At 53.9% G+C, this 23,938-nt stretch overlaps 2 protein-coding genes across 2 annotated transcripts; one reads left to right on the plus strand and one right to left on the minus strand.

Moving 5' to 3' along the window:
• Positions 1-360: 360 nt before the first annotated feature.
• LOC103975993 (pathogenesis-related genes transcriptional activator PTI5) lies at positions 361-1,299 on the minus strand. Its single transcript, XM_009391192.3, has one exon. It carries the CDS (start codon positions 1,249-1,251, stop codon positions 541-543), a length of 711 nt encoding a protein of 236 aa, XP_009389467.2. The 5' UTR covers positions 1,252-1,299; the 3' UTR covers positions 361-540.
• Positions 1,300-6,548: 5,249 nt separating this feature from the next.
• On the plus strand, positions 6,549-7,630 carry LOC103975910 (ethylene-responsive transcription factor ERF105). The gene has a single exon (XM_009391079.3). The coding sequence runs from the start codon at positions 6,634-6,636 to the stop codon at positions 7,414-7,416; it is 783 nt and encodes a 260-aa protein (XP_009389354.2). The 5' UTR covers positions 6,549-6,633; the 3' UTR covers positions 7,417-7,630.
• The last annotated feature ends 16,308 nt before the right edge of the window (positions 7,631-23,938 follow it).

Below are 23,938 nucleotides of genomic sequence, written 5' to 3' on the forward strand. Positions count from 1 at the left end.
CTGGGCCGAATTGGGCTTTGACATTAGAAAAAGTCTTCGAGCAGCATCTAAGACCATGCACACGCCCTAGATTCTGGAATCTATCCTGCAGTTGGAGAGTCAAAGAAGCTATGCGGTCACAAGATCTCACGCTTAGTCTTCCGCCGTGTGCCTGAAGTGGTAATCTTCTGAAACTAACAGTTCGATGGCTTGAGACCATGTCTATCTTGTTTGACCAAGGCAGTATACTCATGCTAAGTTGTTCCACACTATCCAAGTTGCTAACTCGATGCATGTCTATCTTCTGTTTCCCCATTTTATTGGGTTTTAGGACAAAGAACAATCTTAACAGGTAGCTTAGATCTCATTTGGAACAACCAATGTTATGAAACAATCCAATCGAATTAGTTTAAGATTTGCACATCTTTCGTTTAGATTTACTCTTATTGATTATATCCTCCGCACACAAACACAAATCCTCCGCTCTTACGTACATTTTTTCCTATTCGAGACAGTAACAGTACTGCTTCTTCCACTATCTTTCTTACTGCCATTCTTCTTTCAACTCACGAAGACATGGGAGACGAGGCTCAGTTGTCCGACCGGACCAATCGAGCGAATTCCGGTTCGGTTCACGAATTGCGAACCGGCCTGCGACTGAACTGATTCCGACACCGAGCCTTCTGTGAAGGAGACCGAAGGCGGGAGTGAAGACGATGTGATGGCCGCCTCCGTCTCTTTCTTCCTCCTCTTGGGCGAGGCCTTCTCTGAAGGAGACCGAGAGGAGGAGAAGGAGGATAGTGATGAAGAAGATGAAGCAGGCTCCGGCGCAGACCGCTTCGACGGCGCCGCCACCGCTGGGGACATCGGTTCCGAGGTCTCCTCCGACCCGATCTGTAACGGGAAATTGAGCAGAGCGCGGGAGCCGCGCATCCGGTAGGCGGCGCGGTCGTAGGCGAGAGCGGCGTCCACCGCGGTGTCGAACGTCCCCAGCCACACCCTGGCCCCGTTCTTGGCCGGGTCGCGTATCTCCGCCGCGAACTTCCCCCAGGGCCGCCGCCTCACTCCCCGGTAATGCCTCTCCTCCGCCGGTAAGGGCTCCACAGACGAGGGCGTCCATCCGTCGTTCCGCTGATCGTCGAATCTGGAGCTCCGGTGGCAGGTCGGCAAGCGAGGTAAGCTGGCCGCAGAAGAGCTGAGCTCGTCGGGGTCGTCGAGGAGGTAGCGGCGGACGTACTCGAGGAGGGCAACGTCGGTCTCGGGGATGCACATCTGGGCGGGAGTGTAGGATCGAAGAGTGACTGCGAGTTGGGAGGCGAGACGGCGATCGAAGGCGGCTTTTAAGGGTGGGGAGAAGGGAGAACGCCCTCGTGCTTCTTTGAAGCTTCCTTCTTGTGTTTGGCACGTGCGTGATATACCAAATTGGAGCTAATTTATTTAATATTTCTTGTTGTATTGATCATATAAATCCACACGCAATACTCTATTTTTATCCTTTCGTAAGTAAATACACTCTTATTTTTTGGATTGTTATTAGGTAAATAATATATAATTACATTAATAATTCCTTGCTTTATCCCATTTCTTACTGGAATCTATCTGCTCCAAAAATAATGCAAAATCACAAATTGCCAGAGAATTAAAAATGAGCCTCAGATGATAGAAGAGATGTCAACATGAGTAATGAGTGTAAAGAAGATTATCTCCTAAACTCCGAACAATCCTCTCTCCACTGAGTTTGTCACAGTGTAGTTTATTATGGTGGGGGCTATGGTTGACCTTGAAAGGACAAGATTGTAGTTAGTGGGGAGGGGTTGGTGGACCAAGGAAAGGTTCCGTTGACTGGTCTTGCGCATTTATGACTTTGACCATTGACCTCACTTCCCTTCTTGCTTGTGGTAGTTTCCTCGTGGTTTCCTTGTTCGATCACGAGGCGAGACCACAATGTTTGGATAAAGAAGCCGCAATATTTGCTTAAAAGAAGAGAGAGAGATGTGAGGATGTATCTGTGGGATAGCCTATGTGACCCCACATGACATGGATGAGGTTGCGGGGAACGGTCAACTTGTTTGACTCCATTATTGTCCCACCTTGGAGACCATCTCGGTGGAACGCTGGGGTGCTCAAATGCATTGCAGCGGACAAGAGGGTTCATCTCGTATGAGACGACATCTTTGGCATTGTCTCGGTCTACCCAAACAAAAACAAATAAGAGACTATATTCGTACTCTTTCTACCACCCCACAAACTGATGGCTCCCATGCACTCCATTCAAACACCTTCTGCCCCCAGTTTCCTTCTTGATTTCCTTGGTGTTAGAAATCAGAAGACAGAAATCTTAGTATTTTGATAGAGCTCGTAGAATCAAACGTCGAGATCGAATAATATAACATTATTATGTTTGATATCGTTGATTTTGTAGGAGATATATGAGAGGAGATATATCGTAAGAAAACCCGTATAATGCAAAGTTGGTTCGAAGTAGTTGACTAAGAAACTGAGGTTTCCATCCCAAAATTGCATGCATCGCCACTTCCACAAGCTCAAAGAACCAATGGATGAGTGGGATGACATGAAGAAACAGCATGAACTTGAGAGATGAGACGATCCTTAACCCCATAATTGACCTATGAGTGAAAACTCTAACCAAAGACTTCCATTTCATAACTCGAATCAAACCTCACGATAAGACTATGTTTCTGGCCACAACTGTGAACCCTTGAGAGAGAGAGAGAGAGAGAGAGAGAGAGAGAGAGACGGCAAACTCTTGTCAGCTTCCTCTTGTAGGGATATCGATTCTGAGATACAATGCTATCTCACCTCTCTATCCATTGCCGGCTAGGTTTTGTTCTCATCTATATGGCAGATGAACTGAGAAACCGAACAAATACGCATCATCTTCTTCATAGACTCAGCTGACAAGTTCTTCTGAGAAAGACTTGGTTGGGTTAGGTAGCATGCATCAAGACAAACTCCACCTCCTTGTTTGTTCTTGAGCCAAGTCAAGAGTGCTTAAAGATTCTTTGAACTGATGCACCTCTAAGCAGCAGATAAACGCCATGTTTTGTGGCCATTTTGATCTTTAATTAACCTCTCCACTTCCTTGCTTGTCGAATTCTTCAATTCTTGTGGATATATATCCATAAGAATTAGGTTATCCTTTATTCTAATAATACTTACCAATCTCACCTGTGCAGTGAAACTTACCATAACTTCCGATTACTATGAAGAAGGAGCACAATAAATAGGACCAAAACAATCATTTAATTCTTATAATTTTTATGGTGCATTGTTATTCGTTAGATTCACCCAATCTCATATAATTCCACATGGCATCCATGTTAATATTTGAGTGTTGGTAAATTGTATAGTATTTGGATTGCCTCACTCTAATCAAACAAAACTTCATGGCACACTATGAGGTTTGATCATCCTATTCTTAGGGGTAATTACATATTATCTAATATAATTAATTATGATTAAATATCTCGATCCTTATACTTTAAAAAGTAGTATTGAGATCCATACATTTACGAAAGTAAAATATTTAACCTCGATTTTTCTCATATTCGTCGATAAAAAAAATCAGTATAAAATGACACAAATGAAAAGAATAAAAAAATAATTTTATTATCTATTAATTTTATATAAATCTCTCATTCGTAGCGTCAAGGCTTTCGCATATACAAAGCTAAATTTTATATTTCTCTCACCTTTTTTTTGTCTCTCTCTTAGCGCATGTTTTATCCTATGGAGAGAGCTTGGGACATGACGATGGGGTTCCTCTGCCACTGCAATGTGCAATCCTTGATCTCGATGCATTCAAATGCTACAATCTGTGCTATTCTGAAGTGATCGTGTACGAAAATGGAGAGGTTGCAATAGCAACACTAGCATAGTTATGAGCTCTTCCTTCGAACCGGAAAGCAAAGGCTGCTTCTTGCCTCCTCCGCTCCCTCCCACCTTCCTCCTCCTCCTCCTCCTCCTCCTGTTGACCTGTTTGCGGGCTCCTCCTCCTTAACTTAGTCTAATTTGTTGGCGTTCGAGTTTGGGGTCGGACAATAAGTCATCCTCCGCAATACAAGACCAACTGTAGGAGCTAGAGCGGTAGCTACTCTTGGACGAGGAGGATGCGCACCGTCGATGTGGAGTGATGCGATGCAGCAACTCACATCACCGTCGATGCCTCCGCACAACAATTGTGGTGGCAGCGGCTATCTTAGGGTCCGACAACAAGTCGTCCTCTGCGATGTAGGACCAGCTGCAAGAGCTGGAACGACGACTACTCTTGGCCGAGGAGGAGGAGGAGGATACAATCAGTGCGTCATGCTCGACTATGACCACCATCGAGTAGAGCGACACGATGCAGCAGCTGACATCATTGTCGTTGCCTTTGTCGATAAAATTAATTAGGTGAGGAGAATTTGAATTAAATATTTTATTTTATTAAATGTAATTTCCACATCACCCTTTTAATGTGCTTTTGTATTCGCTAATAGCCTTAACTTTTGACTATTCTCCACAACGTATTGTATGTATAATTTAGCAGTGTATTTGGCATTCTGACCGATGAGCTCATCATTGTCATTTCACAACCCGATTTGTTTAAGGGACTGCAATCGATTATAAAAAGATTAAGTCACTTTCAATTACACTTGAATAATTCATTGTATAGATACGAGTCTTTGTAATTAAACCGATTAGATAAACACAAATATATCCATGAGATGGACAACTTTGATGCCTCTAAAATGATTGATGGGGAGGAATAGCGACTTATTTATAATGAGTTATCTATCATTCCTTGGCATATTGAAAGGGTCCAAACAAACTTTTCGCTTCATAAAGAATAGGAAAAAGAATTGTTTTTAACGTCATCTTTGTGATTCTCTTCTAGAAAATAAATAATAAAATTATATATATATATATATATATATATATATATATATATATATATATACATAAGAATGTAAATATTTAACTATATAAGTATTCATCATCAACCGTAGATGTCACGGAATGAAAGCTTAAACGAGTAATAAATCTATCTGTCTTACAACTGAAAGTTCTACCGATGTCAGGTTTTTCGTGCATTGACCAGATTAGTCGACATAAAAGGAAGAGATCGAATAGGAATATATCATGAGCTCACCTTGAGTCGCGGATAATCCAACGGTGGTGATGCAGCCAACAGCAGTGATGAGCGACCATGAACGAGTCAACCCATCATCATTGTCAACTCTGCGACTGCGAACAGTGCGAAGCCGAGGAGACGGAAGCTTTGACCGGATTCTCAACTCCTTTGTAATTCAATGCTCTCGGGTATTCTCTTTGGACCATTCCATGGCAGCGAGTTCGTTGACCATAATGGAACATTTGAGTTCATCTAACTCCGATTTATCTTGTTACGGAAAGTAACTTTTTTAGCCGTGGCCTCGGGGCCGTCGCGGCTCGGTTCGGGTCCGGATGACGGGGGGATCTGGTCGACGTCGGCCTTCGGGGTCTCCTAGCGGCTTGGCACTGTGGCTCGGGTCGGGAGGTCGGTTCGATAATTCGGGTCGGCGGTTCGGGTCGAGAGGCAGCTCCGCCGCAGCATTAGGAAGAGGCGACGTCGTCTCGCACCTGCACACAGGTCGGGCCGGGAGCTCGGCCCGACCCCTGAATGTTTTGTGTAGAAGGGATTGTGGATGAGGCAGAAGAAGAGCCTCTGAATGTTTTGTGTAGAAGGGATTGTGGATGAGGCAGAAGAAGAGCCTCTGAATGTTTTGTGTCTGAGTGAGTTCCTTTCCAGCCCAGGAGCCCCCTCTCATTTAGAACTTGAGGGTATTTATAGATGAGTTTGATGTTACCTGATGTGGCTGCTTGCAGGGGCAGGACAGTGCCCCGCGTGGCGTCTGACATGGCCACTGGGGCTGCGTGGAGGACCGAGCTACCGCAGGGTATGGGCGAGCCTCGATTGACGTACTCCTGTCGGGTCGACATTAAAGCTTGCTTCCTTGGGCAATACGTCCACCTGGCAGGGAAGGACAGCCAAGCCATTTTTTCCCCCTATCATATCTCATCGCGAATATGTCAGTCCCGTGAAGAATGACATGCTGTAACGAGTTTGACTTTCGGGTTTGCATCGAAGACGTTCGTATCCCACCTTTTGAAATCATGTAAGGCAGTTGATGACTGCATGCGCTTTACGAATAGCGTATGTGAACGACACACCATTATGAGGGCCGAGCTCGGACACAAAGCACAGCTAGTATCGATGTGGATGCCGTGTTAGCCGCACCGGAGCCGACCTCATCCGTTGTCGATGTGGGATGCGTTGCACCGTGCCACGGCCTCGCACTTCTGCGGAAGGGATGTGGCACACGTGCGCCGCCGGGCGGTGAGCCGAGTCGGGGATGCGGACGGGTTCCGCCCTTACCGTAACTAGTCGTTTTGGCTGTCGCTTTCCTGGCATCAATACGACAGCAGCAAGGGAAAAAGAAACGATCGCGCACCGAGCTGGAGGATACTGTCCTTCGTGGAAGCAGCGTTGCCTTTTCTTTGCGCCCTATAAATAAGGAGACCAAACTCGATTCCCCACACTCATCCATCCGTCGCGCTTTCCTTCTTGCGCCTCTATCGTGTTCTTCTCTTCGGTAGATTCGTTCTTGACTCATGGCGTCGGGGATCGGCGGCTTTGGCGGTCCCACCCTCGACTTCATCCGCGAGCACCTCTTCGCCGACCTCCCCCCGACTCCCCCCTCCTCCGCCTTCTCCCTGCCGCCGCCCGTCGCCACCGGCTCCGGCTACTGCTTCCCCGAACCGGACGTGCCCATGATCAGCTTCGGCGCCGACTCGCCTCTTCTTTCCCCCGCCTCCGCCGACCGCCGGCCCTCCTTCACCGTTGCTCTCCCACCCGCTCCCCAGTTCGGCTGGACGGAGGCCTCGGCGAAGGAGAAACGGCCCGCGGCGGGTCAGGGCGACGCCAGGCGGTACCGGGGCGTCCGGGAGCGGCCGTGGGGGAAGTTTGCGGCGGAGATCCGCGACCCCAACCGCCGGGGGTCGAGGGTCTGGCTCGGGACCTTCGACACGGCCGTGGATGCCGCTCGCGCCTACGACCGCGCCGCCTTCCAGATGCGCGGCCGCAAGGCCATCCTCAACTTCCCCAACGAGATCGGGTGCTCCGGCGACAGGGCCTCGCCCCCTCTGCCGGCTGCCTCGGGGAAGAGAAAGAGGGACGCGGAGGAGGTGGCGGAGGCGAGGAAGATCAAGAAGGAGGTGAGGTCTCCCGAATCCGAGGTCATCGACCCGGACCATCTGCCGTCAGGGTGCCCCTTGTCACCCTCGAGCTGGGACAGCTTGTGGGGCTTCGAGGAGGCGGACACGAAGGGCTTGTTCGACATGCCGCCGCTGTCTCCGCTTCCATCGCTGGGGTGCGCACAGCTCCTAGTAAGCTGAGGCTCGAAATGGGCAACGGGGAAGAAGACAAAAAAGAGAGACTATATATATATATATATATATATATAATATAAGAATTGGATGTAAATATGAACATCTCATGGGATCATAGCATGACATTTTATATGGTTTCATTAACTTGTGTACCTCATCTACTACTGTAGATCGAAGGATCTCCGAATTGTTAACATCATTGAGTTCATTGTTCCCTTTACTACTTGGAACGGCAGGCTACAGTCTCATCTCTCTAAGTTGCACTCATCAGCTTTGGATGTTTTACCTTTTACATACATTATTGAGACTATGTATTCATCTTAGGGAACTTTGTATGTCTTATTAAAGGGAAAAACTGAGGCTACCAAAAAGCTTACAAGCTTATATGGATTGGTGATGATATTTGTGGATCCATGAGATGCTTCAATGACCCTAATACCGACATCAACCGAGCTTTTAGTTATTATGATGAGCTTTTATTTGTGGTGGAGTAGAATGAAACAGTAAAAAAGATACATCTTTGTTGAGATGTCATTATCCTATAAAAAGAATCGAAGATAAAAATTGTAGAAGAAACTATATTTCTTATTGAGATGTTCTCTCTATTTATATAGATTATGAGGAATAATTTTTCTCAACAAAACAACAAAATTTTCTAGTACAAAAATACATAAATATTTTATCTCTGAGTTTTTAAAGTATTTAAATAATATACTTTCTAAAAATTTTCCTTAAGAAGATTGTATTTGAATAAGGATAACTAAAGGATTTATAATTTATATAAATTTAATTTTTTTCATGAATATAGACGAAAATGATCGAACCATAGTATCCGTTTTCTCTTCCATCTCAACCGTTACCTTAGAACACAGTAACCTTTAGAATCCTTCCATTAGAATCTGTCATCGCTGCACTGGAGAGCGACACTCCAACACATTCTAATCATCTCCGGGTTTCCGGAGCTATAGACGGGAAGCTCTCTTTCCCCTTTCTTCTTCTCCCAACTTCCCCCCATAAATGAATCACGAGGCAAGCCGGTGGCAGCAGGTGTGGAGGTGTATATATTTTAATGAAGAAGAAGACATCAGAAAAGGAGGTTTTGACTATAATGCTCCACCATGACGGCAAGCTTTTGTCTCAGTCTCGAACTCTAAGGAAGAATTCAATACACAAACAAATACGCAACTGCATGATTCTTTTATATCATCATCATCATCTTGAATTCTAAAAAGATGAACATGCAGCAAAATCAAAATCATAGAATATGGACCCTAATATTGTTCACCCACTAACCCTAACATTGCAGTTGCCGTGAGGCATAATATATTTTAGCCCTTATTTTGTTACCAAGAGAATTCGGATTATAACTGGAATTACACAAGATCAAGGTTGGATTTGTTTGGTTTGTAACTTGGTGTTCAACATATCACCTTAATTATGGAATTTCTTGATACGTAAAGTTTATATTATCGTCATTGGACTAATGTTTAAGGTTCCGTCAATACACGTTTTTGATAGGGTCTATAAAATAAAAGAAATTTTTTTTCTTCGACTCAACATTGATTATCGTGTCGCAAGGAAGAAATCTTACCGTGACGCTAAGGTTCGTTATCATATTTATTTATTTTTATTCATTGTAAGCTGGTTGTGGTTTGAAAATTCTAGCTGATCAGACTAAGAATTCAAGACCTGTTATGCAGCTAAACACAGAGGGAAGTCTTTTTTCTTGAGAGGAGAAGAAAATGTCTCAAACAAAGCCATTTCACAGAAGACAAAACAGCAGTCATCAGGTAACAACGTCTCATCACTTTCGAGCTCAGCTTCTGCAGGACTGGGAATGGGTCACAGAGAACTTCTGAAACATCATTAAGTAACCTGTGGCTTCCTCCTTTCCACCGTGAAGAAAAGAGGGAGAAATAGAGAGCAGAAGCTTCACTCCCTGCAGATACCATTGCAGCAGCTATCAGCGTGGTTCCGTAACTTAGACGATTGACTTGGAAGCCATAGAACATAATGGATGTGTCCGATATGTATTGTCACGTTGCGGTGTCGAGGGTTGACCATTTGGCGGGTGGTGAAACATGCTTGTGTCTAATCGTTGGAACTTTCGAGCACAACAAATTCAACGTTGACCATGATGGTTGATATGGCAAAAAATGGTAAACCCCACCCCCGGCGACTTCCCCCGCACGTGGACAGGCGCGGCGCCCCAGGGAGAGCAACGAGGGCAACAGTCTGCGTCCGGACGTTAGCCTCACGGAGCCCGCAGCCCCTTCAGTTGACCCAGCACAGTAGGACGAGACAGAAGTGGGTAGCGGTTGAAGCTCGCCCATACCCTGCGATCCCCCGTTCCCATACGCAAGGTCCTCAGCGATGTCGGACGCCATCAGAGATACGGCCCCGACCGACGGGATGGCGCAGCCGAGGATGCCGAGTTCCCCTATAAACGTCCCCAAGCCAGAAGGGAGAGGTAAGGCTAAATTCCCCCCAAAAACAACCGCCACCGCATCTCTCTAACTTGATCGTCGGAGGGGTCGGGTCGAGCGCACCCGACCATTGTGCAGGTATCAAGCCGAGGTCTCCCGACCGGGACGCACCGGCGATCCCCGCTCGGGAAGAGTCGCCGCATCGCCCCGAGTCCGAGGCCGCACCCGACCATTGTGCAGGTATCAAGCTGAGGTCTCCCGACCGGGACGCGCCGACGATCCCCGCTCGGGAAGAGTCGCCGCATCGCCCCGAGTCCGAGGCCGCACCCGACCACCCCGGTGGAGACGAGTACCGCCCCAGGGAGATCCCCGCCATTCGGACCCCCGAACGAGCCGAGACGACCTCCCGGGTCACGGCTAAGAAAAAGGGTGTTTACACTAAATAGAAAAAAGGTGTTTACACTAACATAATGGCGCTAGAAGGAGGGCCGGTCCGAATGTCAAGCGATCCACAGGCTCACTCCGACGAACCCCCAGCCATCCGGTCGCACACGACCGACGCGACGGAGGAAAACCCCCAACAGGAGGGAGTTCGGGACGAGCGCCCCGCCGCGACCTCGGAGTGCTATTGGCGATTATTCAACGACCCGGGCCTATCGCCTCCCGTCGCCAATCCCGGTGGCCCCTCACCCGTGCCACCAGAAGCCCTCTACGACCTCACGCATCAGGTTCGGGCCCTTACGGGAGTAATGCAGACCATCATCCCGCTGGTCTCTCCCCCGACGTTTTCACACTCAACCTTACCCCCACCGCGGCAACGGCCCGCCGACGCTCAAAACGCCGCGCCGCTCCCCGAGTCTCCCGCTTCGCCTCCGCGCCGATCGATCCGACCCGGGAGCCGAGGAGCGGAGGAACTAGCGGCGCACCCGACGCTTGTAGCCCCACTTTCAGACTCGGCGGAGGGTCTGTGGGCCCAGCTACGCCTCGTAGGCCGCCGGCTGGACGAGGTGCAGCGCGAGGTTCGCCGGGCCGGGGGAGACCCGGGGGCCGAACAACACCAGGGGTCCCCCTTCATCCCCGAGATTCAAGAGCAGGCCATCCCGCCGCATTTTCGGCTCCCGTCACTAGATGCTTATGAAGGTGCCACCGATCCGGCAGACCACGTGGCTGCTTTCCGCGCCCAAATGGCGCTATACGGGACGTCCGATGCCCTGATGTGCAGGGCGTTCCCGACAACCCTGCGGGGCCCAGCCCGAGCGTGGTACATCAATCTGAAGGCCGCGACCATCGCCTCTTTCGACCAGCTGGCCAGGGACTTTGAGCTTAACTTCCTGGCTCATGCCAAGCCGAAACCGTCGGTGGCGATGCTCCTCGGGCTCAACCAGAGGGAGGATGAGCCCCTTTCTCACTTTGTGAACCGCTTCACCACACAAATCCGCGGCCTATCTGATGCTCACCCTTCTTTGATGATGCAGGCATTCACGATGGGCCTGCGCCCTACCCGATTCTTTTGGTCTCTGGTGGAGCGACCCCCTACTTCGGTACCCGAAATGTTGCAGCGTGCGAACCAGTACATCGCTGCCGAGGCATGGATGGTCGGGAAGCGTGACGAGCGCAAAAGGGTCAAGCCAGAGCAGTCCCAACAGCAACAGCCCGCCACCTCCCGGCGCAGGGCCGGCGGCCTCAACGATGCGGTGCCTGGGTCCCCTCTTCCGAGCCTGAACTCCTCTCGGACCGAGATATTTCTCCATATTAAGGAGAAAGGCCTTCTCAAAGACCCCTACCCGATGAGGAGTCTGCGCGAGCTCGCGGACCGCTCCAAATACTGTCGTTTCCACCGACAGCCCGGTCACGACACCGAGGAGTGTCGGGAATTAAAAAGGCAAATTGAGGAGCTCATCCGCCGAGGACACCTCGGTTCGTACCTCCAACCAGACAAGGAGCTCTCGCCACGCCCGGAGGGCCCCATCGAGCGACACATAGATATCATAACCGGCGGGCCGGCATCCGGAGGGAGTTCCACGGCGGGTGGAAGGGCATACGCCAGGGCCTCCCGGGCTGAGGGCTCCAAACCCGAAAAAGGTCCCGAAGTCACCTTCCCGACCGAGGGATCTGAACTAGCCGAGCATGATGACGCACTGGTGATATCAGCCAGAATCGCCAACGCGCAAGTGAGAAGAATCATGGTCGACACTGGAAGCTCGGCCGATATACTTTATTGGGACGCCTTCCAAAAGCTCGGCCTGGTAAAGGAGAACATGAAGCCGGTATGCTCAACACTCACGGGGTTCACCGGCGCCTCGATCTCGTCACTAGGGGTCATCACCCTGCCCCTAACTTTGGGAGCCTTCCCGAAGGCAAAAACGGTGATGACCTCCTTTCTGGTGGTCGACCTCCCCACGGCATACAACGCCATCCTAGGACGGCCAACCCTCAACAAGACCCGAGCCGTCATCTCAACTTACTATCAAACCATCAAGTTCCCGACCCACGATGGGGTCGGGGAAGTGGCGGGGAACTCCTGGGAGTCCAGGCGCTGCTACTTGACCGCTGTGTCATTAAACAAGAGAGCAAGGATCCAATCCCCGCTGGAAGACCCCCGGGAGGGAAAAAAACCAACCCCCCGCCCCGAGCCGAAGGAATCCACCGTCGACTTGCCGCTGGTCGAAGGAAGGCCCGATCAAACAGTCAAAATCGGGTCGGAACTCCCCGAAAAGGAACGACAGCAGCTCGTCGGCCTACTGCGAGTCAACGCCGACATCTTCGCTTGGACGCCGGCCGACCTAGCAGGAGTCCACCCGGAAGTCGCGCTGCACCACCTGAACATCTCGTCCGACGCCCGGCCGGTGAAACAGAGGCCCAGGCGGCAGGCCCCGGATCGGCAACTGGCCATCCGAGAAGAAGTAGACCGGCTTCTGACGGCCGGTTTCATAGAAGAGGCAAAGTACCCACAGTGGCTCTCCAATGTAGTCCTTGTCAAAAAACCTAATGGGAGCTGGCGGATGTGCGTTGACTACACCAGTCTCAACAATGCTTGCCCAAAAGATTGCTACCCCCTGCCAAAGATCGACCAGCTGGTCGACGCCACGGCCGGCCACGCCCGACTCTCGTTTATGGACGCCTTCTCCGGGTACAACCAGATCAGGATGGCACCCGAAGATCAAAAACATACAGCCTTCATCACCGAGCAAGGGATATATTTTTACAAAGTTATGCCGTTCGGGTTAAAAAACGCCGGGGCAACCTACCAGAGGACGGTGAACAAGATGTTCGCCCGCCAGATCGGACGAAACATGGAGGTATATGTCGACGACATGATCGTAAAGAGCCGAACGGCGGAGGCTCATCCCTCCGACCTGGCAGAAACATTCGACACTCTGCGGAGGTTCGGCCTGCGCCTCAACCCCGCCAAGTGCGCCTTTGGTGTGACCTCGGGAAAATTCCTCGGATTCATCGTGCACGAGAGAGGGATTGACGCCAACCCGAAAAAGATACAGGCCATCATTGACATGCGGCCTCCTCGGACGATCAGAGACCTGCAGCGCCTTAACGGGAGGCTAGTCGCTTTATCGCGTTTCCTCTCCCGATCGGGAGATCGCTGCCACTCCTTTTTCCGGGCCCTGAAGGATCCGAAGAACTTCCGATGGACGGCGGAATGCGAGACGGCCTTCGAGCAGATGAAGCTACATCTGGCCAGCCTCCCTCGACTCGCTTCGGTCTCCCCAGGGGAGAAGCTGAGTCTCTACCTTGCCGTCTCTCGGCACGCGGTCAGCTCAGTTCTAGTCAAAGAAATTTCCGGCGATCAACTACCGGTCTTCTACGTCAGCCACATGCTGAGCGGACCAGAAGAACGCTACCCGCCGATCGAAAAGCTGGCGCTGGCGCTCGTCCTGTCGGCGCGGAAACTCCGCCCCTACTTCCAGGCCCACCCGATAGAGGTAATAACCGATCAGCCGGTTCGGCTTGTCCTATCCAAATTCGATGTTGCAGGGCGTCTCCTCAAATGGGCAGTGGAGCTCGGCGAGCACGACATACAATACATACCTCGGACCGCCATAAAAGCCCAATCCGTGGCAGACTTCATTGCGGAGCTGACCCCGAATACCGGCGAAGAACTCGAGCTGCTGCGCGACACCTGGACCCTCCACGTAGACGGCTCGGCCAACGCGAAAGGCGCCGGCGCGGGTCTGGTACTGACAACACTTGACGGCCGCTCGATCGAGCGCTCCTTCCGCTTCGGGTTCAGAGCCACCAACAACGAGGCGGAATACGAAGCTCTCCTGGCGGGGCTCCAGTTGGCACTGGAAATGCAGGTGACCGACATACGCGTCATCACCGACTCGCAGCTGGTGGCTAGGCAGCTCGACGGCGAATACGAGGCCCGGGACCCGACTATGGCGAAATACCTAGCGCAGGTAAGAAGCCTGGCCGCCAAGTTCGCCCATTTTGAACTATCGAATGTTCCTAGGAGAGAAAACCAGCGAGCCGACACCCTGGCTAAACTGGCGTCCGGCCCGTCCCCCCGGGCTCGACCCGAGACCGAAGAACTCCCCCGCCGAGCTATAGAGGTCGTCGCCACCGTCGCTCACGGCGCGCCGGCCACTTGGGTACAGGAGATGTTACGCTTCAAGCAGGACGGGACCCTGCCCGACAATACAACTACAGCTCGGCGCTTGCGTCGGACGCAGGCATGGTACATCGAGGAAAGAGGACGGCTGTACAAACGGTCTTTCTCGCGCCCCCTGTTGCGCTGCCTGGAGCCGAGCGAAGCCTGGACGGTTCTGTCCGACATGCACGGAGGGGCTTGCGGGGAACACATAGGCGAGCGAGCCCTGGCGCACAAGGTACTCCGACATGGGTACTACTGGCCGACCATGCGCCAGGACGCAAAAGCTCTCGTACGGCGATGCAGCTCGTGCCAGGAGCACGCCCGCACCGCCCGCCGGCCGGCGGTCCTGTTCACCCCCGTCGACTGTGCCTGGCCATTCGCGCAATGGGGACTGGACATACTCGGGCCTCTCCCGCCTGCCTCCGGCCAGCGGAAGTACATCATCGTGGGAGTGGACTACTTTACCAGATGGGTCGAAGCCGAGCCCCTAGCGACCATCACGGAGTCGCAAGTAAAAAGGTTCGTATGGAGAAACCTTATAACCCGTTTCGGCCTACCCCAGTCCATCGTCGCCGACAATGGACCGCAGTTCGCCGGCAGGAAATTCCAAGAGTTTTGCGCCAACCACAAAATTCAACTGAGGTTCAGCTCGGTGGCTTACCCCCAGGCGAATGGGCTAGCCGAAGTAACCAACCGGGCCATCGTCGACGGACTCAAGAGAAGGGTATCCGCTACCCGATCGGCTTGGATCGACGAGCTCCCGAGCGTCCTGTGGGCGCTTCGCACTACCCCCAAGACCCCGACCGGGGAGTCCCCCTATAGCCTCACGTTCGGGACCGAGGCCGTGTTGCCACCCGAGGTAGCCGTCCCGACTCCGCGGACGACAGATTACAGCGAAGAAGCCTCGGGTGAAGGGCTCCGATCAAACCTGGACCTGCTCGAGGAAAGACGGGCCGACGCACACCAGAAAGCCCTTTCTTACAAAAGAGCCGTAGCGAGGGTCTACAACCGGAACGTGCGACCCCGGTCGATAAAGTTAGAGGACTTGGTCCTGCGCAAAATCGAGGTCAGCCACCCCACCCGAGTAAGGGGGAAACTGGCCCCAAAGTGGGAGGGACCCTATCGGGTCATCGGAGTATCCCGACCGGGGACATTCAAGCTCGCAACAATGGATGGCGACCCCGTGCCCCGGACTTGGAACATACAGAACCTTAGGAAATATTTCGTCTGAAGAAATAGACAATACGCAAACACAGAAAATCGGAGGAAAAGATCGTCTTATTAAAAAGGAGGGGATACAGAAGCCAAAACCCATGCACAAAACCCTCACACCCTCGTTCCCGACATACAAAAACGACCCTCACTCCTCTCCCGGGGTCTTCGGGCGGTCGTCGAACGGCACGTCCTCCGGCATGTCCACCTCCAGGTCCACGGGGTGAGAGGCGAACGGATCCCTTTCCACCTCGGAGCCGGGAGGGCACGAACCGAAGCGACCCAGGGCGATCCTGTATCCATACTCGTAGGATACTCGCCCCATTCGGGTCAGTCCGAGCTCAAAGTTCTCGGACTTTTTGTAAGCTTCGATCGCCTCCTTGTCCTTTGACGGGCGGAGGCGAACCTCCTCAGCCAACGCCTCGGAAGCAGCGCGGGCTTCAGCCTCGGCCTTCTCCGCCCTCTTGGAGAGACCAAGCGCCTCTGACTTCGACCGGCGGAGCTCGGCCCGATCCAAACGAAGGAACTCCTGGAGCTCCTTGACCGAATCGCCCGACCGCTCGAGCTCTGCTCGTAAACGCGCCACTTCTTCCTCGGAACAGGTCGCGCGTTTTTCCGCAGCCGCTACCGCCTAGGGGCCCGACCCAGCCCGAATCTCCTCCAGCCGACGACACAACTCGGAGTTGCGCTCGCTGAAGTCCCAGATTATCTGGCCAGCATCGCGCACTCGGTCCATCAGCGCCGTCGAATAATGGAGGCCCTGCCACAAGAAAATAAGGGTCAGCGCACAGTCACAGGGATGCCCGGAGTCAGCAAAATGCTTACCAATGTCAGAAACCTCCCCGCCTTGCTGAGCATGGTCTCCGAGGGCAGGGTGTACAGGTCCCGGGCCAGGTCGGGGTGGAGCACGCCTCGAAGGAAGGCGGCCGAGGGATCTCCCCCGGCCCATACTTGGTCCCCTCGGGACAGCCCCTTCCATCGGGCGACCAGCGGGTCGGAAGCCTCCCCTGTTGGAAGCTCGCCCATCACCGCTGCCCATAGGGGCTCGTCGGCCCCCACGCGTAGCCCGCACAGATCATCCACCGTGGGCAGGTTCGCCCTCTTCCCGGCCGCCCCCTGGCTGGGCCCTTCAAATCGGGAAGGCGCCTCCTCCCGAGTGGTCCGCTTGGCACCCACGATCTTTGGAGGAGTGGTCCCCGCCTTGGTTTTCCCCGGACCCGTCGTCCTCGCCTTCTTTGACCGACGTCCCTCGGGGATCTCCAGTGGGGCACCCGCCGAACCGGGCAACGGGTCGGCTGGGGAACGCGGAGGGGAAGCAGCGGACTGGCGCGGGGAAGAAGCCGACGAAGAGCGACCACCACGGAGGGACAGGAGCTTCATTCCTGCGGAGAAGACAGGCGAAACCGTCACAAACTGTGGAAACAAATAAAACGTGGAGAACACCCTCTATAAACATACCCCCGAAAGCCGGGCTAAGACCCGCCTCGGCTAGCCACTCCTCGGTCATAGCTCGGATGGCCTGAGAGCCGGGAAGGATTGCCCGAAGCCTCTTCAAATCCCGACACTCCTCGTCGTTCAAATCCGGGACGGTGTTATCTATCACCCTCACCGCCCACCGAACCCCAAAGCCCCAATCCCTCGGCCAGCTGATGTAAAAAAACCGCCCCTTCCACCCTTTATTGCTCGAAGGGGCTCCCCCGACGCGAAAGCCAGCCCGGGCCGATACGAAATAGCCCCCCGGCCCCTTGAGAAGGCGGAAACATGAAAGAAAGAGGTTTCGGGTAGGGGTGATGTTAGCGTAGTAACACTCCCCCATGAACGCTACCAGGTACCGCCATGAGTTAGGCGTCACCTGGGAAGGCGAAATCCGCCAGAGAGATAGGCAGGAAACAATAAGGGGGTGAAGGGGAAGGCGCAACCCAGCCTCTAGGGCATCTTGGGTCAGCGCAAAACCTCAGGGGATCGGGTCGTATGACCGCTGCCCCGGATCAGGGGCAACCAGGACAAACTCCTCCGGGATGTAGTAACGCTCCCGGAGCTTTTCCAGCGACGACCCGCTCACCACCGAGTCGAGGTCGTGCGGCCACATTAGCGCCTCAAGGGCTCGCGCCGCCTCCTCGTCCGGGGAAGACGGAGGCATGCTCTCCCGGACTCTGTCGAGGGACGAAGGCGAAGAGACAGGTGAGAAGGACATTCCTTACCGGCTTTTGGAACGAACAAGAGGGACGACGAGGGAGCGACTGTGGGATGGTAGCGTGGGAGAGGAGAAGGAGCGATGGCAGAAAGAAACGACGAGGCCCAAGACTCAGCAGCAGAAGTCACAAAACGGGCAGGACACGCCATTTATGTAAGGAAAAACCCGCCGAAAGAGACGTCCCTTCGCCTCCCCCTAGCGGCCGACAGCTCATCCGCACACCCGCTCGCATCAGGGGAGACCAACGGACACCCCATCATAAATGCGGACCCAAAGCCGCTGCAAGAAACGACGTAGAGAACGGCCACTACGACTTCTCGACGCCTAAAAAGAACGACGATCTTGCCTCATGTTTCCCGAGACCACCTCCTCGGCGCGGCCAGCCCGCCCGAGACGTGCTCCTCGGCCGCATGTTTCCCGAGACCACCTCCTCGGCGCGGCCAGCCCGCCCGAGACGTGCTCCTCGGCCGCATGCTCCCCGAGACCACCTCCTCGGCGCGGCCAGCCCGCCCGAGACGTGCTCCTCGGCCACCTGTTTCCCGAGACCACCTCCTCGGCGCGGCCAGACCGCCCGAGACGTGCTCCTCGGCCGCGTGTTTCCCGAGACCACCTCCTCGGCGCGGCCAGCCCGCCCGAGACGTGCTCCTCGGCCGCATGCTCCCCGAGACCACCTCCTCGGCGCGGCCAGCCCGCCCGAGACGTGCTCCCCGACCAAAGCACCTACGCAGCGCGGCCTGCTCGCCCCGAACATGAGTCCCAGTCGCGACCCGCGAAAAGAACCGTCGCTTACCGATCAAAAGCCATGCCTCGAATCCCCACCGTCCGATGCCGAGTCATGGCTTCCTTTGGGGGGGGGATATGATATGGCAAAAAATGGTAAACCCCACCCTCGGCGACTTCCCCTGCACGTGGACAGGCGCGGCGCCCCAGGGAGAGCAACGAGGGCAACAGTCTGCGTCCGGACGTTAGCCTCACGGAGCCCGCAGCCCCTTCAGTTGACCCAGCACAGTAGGACGAGACAGAAGTGGGTAGCGGTTGAAGCTCGCCCATACCCTGCGATCCCCCGTTCCCATACGCAAGGTCCTCAGCGATGTCGGACGCCATCAGAGATACGGCCCCGACCGACGGGATGGCGCAGCCGAGGATGCCGAGTTCCCCTATAAACGTCCCCAAGCCAGAAGGGAGAGGTAAGGCTAAATTCCCCCCAAAAACAACCGCCACCGCATCTCTCTAACTTGATCGTCGGAGGGGTCGGGTCGAGCGCACCCGACCATTGTGCAGGTATCAAGCCGAGGTCTCCCGACCGGGACGCACAGGCGATCCCCGCTCGGGAAGAGTCGCCGCATCGCCCCGAGTCCGAGGCCGCACTCGACCATTGTGCAGGTATCAAGCCGAGGTCTCCCGACCGGGACGTGCCGGCGATCCCCGCTCGGGAAGAGTCGCCGCATCGCCCCGAGTCCGAGGCCGCACCCGACCACCCCGGTGGAGACGAGTACCGCCCCAGGGAGATCCCCGCCATTCGGACCCCCGAACGAGCCGAGACGACCTCCCGGGTCACGGCTAAGAAAAAGGGTATTTACACTAAATAGAAAAAGGGTGTTTACACTAACAATGGTCAACAGACCAGGCCTCGTTCGGCGAAGAAGAAGAAGACGGGAGACGATGAAATTGTTGCAAACTGAGGGAATGAGATCAGAAATAGTGAGCGAGAAGATGAAAAGGCTGTGTCGATGGTCTAAGGAAAATGATGAAAGAAATGAGTGCTGAGATGCTTGCAATCTTTGGTTTTGTTTTGACTATTGGACATTAATGCTTGTGCTTGCGAGCATCACGTCGTCAGAGTCAAATGTCTTCGAGTCTTTCATCCGCCAACGATCTCTGGTGGGCGGTTAAATCTGAAGTCAACCATCACGCCACCGCCGTCACCAATGTCTCTAATGGTTCAAAATCTCTTAGGCAAACGAAGTTAGGAAGGTCAGTCTCATCTCTAAAGTTGTTAAATTTAGATGATTTGACGATAGTTAGCTAATTAGTTGCTTTATTACTTTGATGCTAAAAAAAATCAATAATCAAATATAAATTTAAGATAATTGACATAAGATTTAAGCGGCAAAAAAAACTCAAATCATTGAAAAATTATATGATAATAATTTAATATTATGGATGAATTTCTCTTCTACATTAATTCAAATCCATAAATCCAAATTTCTTATATATTCTCCACTTATTTCTTTAGATGAAGTCATAGGAGCACCTAAAGCATTTTCGTCAATATATCTTTGAAATTATATATATATATATATATATATATATATATATATATATATATACATATATATATATAGATAAATAGATATATATATATATATACATATGTATGTATATATATATATATATACATATGTATATATATATACATACATATGTATATATATATGTATATATAAATATATATACATATGCATATATCTATATATATACATATAATTTATTTTTAATTTAATTAGGTTACGACGCGTGGCAGGTTAAACCTGATGCGGACAGCATCTGTTTAAGCCGTGGCCTCGGGGCCGATGCGGCTTGGTTCGGGTCCGGAATGCAGTGATCTCCGTGGGGGGCGCTCCTCGAGGTCTCCCGGCGGCCGTGCGTGGCGGTTCGGGTCGGGACGTCGGGTCCGCAGGTCGATCGCAGCTCGGGTCGGCGGCAGCTCGGGTTGGCAGGTCGGCACAGCTCGGGTCGGCAGGTCGGCCACAGCACCTGAAGAGTCGACCGTCTGGTACCTGCACAAAGGTCGGGCCGAGGCGCTCGGCCCGACCCCTCCGACGGCTAAGTTAGCGATGTGGAGGGGGTTTTGGAGGAAGAGATGCCTCCTTCCAAGTGTAGAGTGTGAGTGTGTCCTTCGAAGTGGGAGTTTTTTCCCTCTCCGTCCCCCCTCTTCTAATGAGCAAGAGGGTATTTATAGGGAAGCAATCTGCTTCCTAAGCTGCCCACTTGCAGGGGGCAGGTCGGCATTAATGTGCCTCGGTCAACGTGTTAGACTTGAGTTTTGGCAGGGGGGCAGGCTGGTATTAATGCTGCCTCGGTCAACGTGTTGGCCAGTTTTACCAGGTGCTGAGGCGTGATGGGACAGGTGATGTCAGCCAGTCTTGTCGCCATTATTTCCCTCATCATATTCCCCCCCCCCCGAAAGGAGCTATGTGTCGGTTGTCACGCAAGGGGAGCCCGATGCATGGCTTCTGTCTTCAAGTGGGCTGGCCGTGCGGACGCAATTTTGGGGAGAATGGAGCTGAGGAGCATAAGGCTGTTGGGCAGGTTGGGCCGACGAGTTGCGAGTCGGAGATCGAACTGGAGCGACTCGTAATGAGCGGATCGACGAGTCGTAAGTCGGGAACTGAACTGGAGCTACTCGTAATGAGCGGATCGACGAGTCGTAAGTCGGAGATCGAACTGGAGCGACTCGTAATGAGCGGATCGACGAGTCGTAAGTTGGGAACTGAACTGGGGCTACTCGTAATGAGCGGATCGACGAGTCGTAAGTCGGAGATCGAACTGGAGCGACTCGTAATGAGCGGATCGACGACTCGTAAGTCGGGAACTGAACTGGAGTGACTCGTAATGAGCGAATCGACGAGTCGTAAGTCGGGAACTGAACTGGAGTGACTCGTGATATGACTGGATCGACGAGTCGCAAGTCGGAGGCCGAACTGGAGCGACTCGTAATGAGCGGATCGACGAGTCGTAAGTCGGGAACTGAACTGGAGCGACTCGTAATGAGCGAATCGACGAGTCGTAAGTCGGGAACTGAACTGGAGTGACTCGTGATATGACTGGATCGACGAGTCGCAAGTCGCAGGCCAAACTGGAGCGACTCGTAATGAGCGGATAGACGAGTCGTAAGTCGGGAACTGAGCTGGAGCTACTCGTAGTGAGCGGATCGACGAGTCGTAAGTCGGAGATCGAACTGGAGCGACTCGTAATGAGCGGATCGACGAGTTGTAAGTCGGGAACTGAACTGGAGCGACTCGTAATGAGCGAATCGACGAGTCGTAAGTCGGGAACTGAACTGGAGTGACTCGTGATATGACTGGATCGACGAGTCGCAAGTCGGAGGCCGAACTGGAGCGACTCGTAATGAGCGGATCGACGAGTCGTAAGTCGGGAACTGAACTGGAGCGACTCGTAATGAGCGAATCGACGAGTCGCAAGTCGCAGGCCGAACTGGAGCGACTCGTAATGAGCGGATCGACGAGTCGTAAGTCGGGAACTGAGCTGGAGCTACTCGTAATGAGCGGATCGACGAGTCGTAAGTCGGAGATTGAACTGGAGCGACTCGTAATGAGCGGATCGACGAGTCGTATGTCGGGAACTGAACTGGAGCGACTCGTAATGAGCGAATCGACGAGTCGTAAGTCGGGAACTGAACTGGAGTGACTCGTGATATGACTGGATCGACGAGTCGCAAGTCGGAGGCCGAACTGGAGCGACTCGTAATGAGCGGATCGACGAGTCGTAAGTCGGGAACTGAACTGGAGTGACTCGTGATATGATTGGATCGACGAGTCGCAAGTCGGAGGCCGAATTGGAGCGACTCGTTATATGACTGGATCGACAAGTCGTAAGTCAGGAACTGAACTGGAGTGACTCGTGATATGATTGGATCGACGAGTCGCAAGTCGGAGGCTGAACTGGAGCGACTCGTGATATGATTGGATTGACGAGTCGCAAGTCGGAGGCCGAACTGGAGCGACTCGTTATATGACTGGATCGACGAGTCGTAAGTCGGGAATTGAACTGGAGTGACTCGTGATATGATTGGATCGACGAGTCGCAAGTCGGAGGCCGAACTGGAGCGACTCGTTATATGACTGGATCGACGAGTCGCAAGTCGGGAACTGAACTGGAGCGACTTGTGATATGAACTGAGCCGGCGAGTCGCAAGTCGGTGGTCGAACTGGAGCGACTCGGGCTATGAACTGAGCCGGCGCGCGGGGTGGTTACGCGCGTGGTGCCGCGGGGTCAAGGTGCCGAGACGCGCGGGGTGGTTACGCGCGTGGTGCCGAGATGCGGGGGGTTGCGCGCGTGGCCGAGGAGCCGAGAAGTTGACGCGGGCTGGCCGCGCATGGGGCCGAGTGGCCGAGGTGCTCGGCGCAGGCGGGCAGACCGTGCTGGCCGTGCGCGCGTGGCCGAGGTGCTCGGCGCAGGCGGGTAGACCGTGCTGGCCGTGCGCGCGTGGCTGAGGAGCCGAGAAGCTGACGCAGGCTGGCCGCGCATGGGGCCGAGTGGCCGAGGTGCTCGGCGCAGGCGGGTAGACCGTGCTGGCCGTGCGCGCGTGGCCGAGGAGCCGAGAAACTGACGCAGGCTGGCCGCGCATGGGGCCGAGTGGCCGAGGTTCTCGGCGCAGGCGGGTAGACCGTGCTGGCCGTGCGCGTGTGGCCGAGGTGCTCGGCGCAGGCGGGCAGACCGTGCTGGCCGTGCGCGCGTGACCGAGGGGTCGAGGCAGCGCTGGCTGCGCACGGTGCTGAGGGGCCGAGGCAGCGTATTGGCTGCAGCGCGTTGCTGCGCATGAGGCCGAGGGGCCGAGGCAGCGTGATGGCTGCGGCGTGTTGGCTGCGCATGAGGCCGAGGGGCCGAGGCAGCATGATGGCTGCAGCGTGTTGGCTGCGCATAAGGCCGAGGGGCCGAGGCAGCGTGATGGCTGCAGCGTGTTGGCTGCGCATGAGGCCAAGGGGCCGAGGCAGCGGGCTGCACCGTCAGCCGAGCAGCTGAGGCGGACGACCGCGCATGGGGCCGAGGCAGGAAGTCGCGCCGTCAGCCGAGGAGCTGAGCATGGGCCCGAGGGGTCGAGGCAGCGTGTTGGCTGCGCACGGGGCCGCGGCAGCAAGCTGCGCTGGCTGTTCGCGCGCGGGGTGCCGACGCGGTCGGGCTGGCCGTGCGCGTGTGACCGAGGGGTCGAGGCAGCGCTGGCTGCGCACGGTGCTGAGGGGCCGAGGCAGCGTATTGGCTGCAGCGCGTTGCTGCGCATGAGGCCGAGGGGCCGAGGCAGCATGATGGCTGCGGCGTGTTGGCTGCGCATGAGGCCGAGGGGCC

This window comes from Musa acuminata, chromosome BXJ3-4 (assembly GCF_036884655.1).
Source record: "Musa acuminata AAA Group cultivar baxijiao chromosome BXJ3-4, Cavendish_Baxijiao_AAA, whole genome shotgun sequence".
Classification (NCBI taxonomy): Eukaryota; Viridiplantae; Streptophyta; class Magnoliopsida; order Zingiberales; family Musaceae; genus Musa; species Musa acuminata.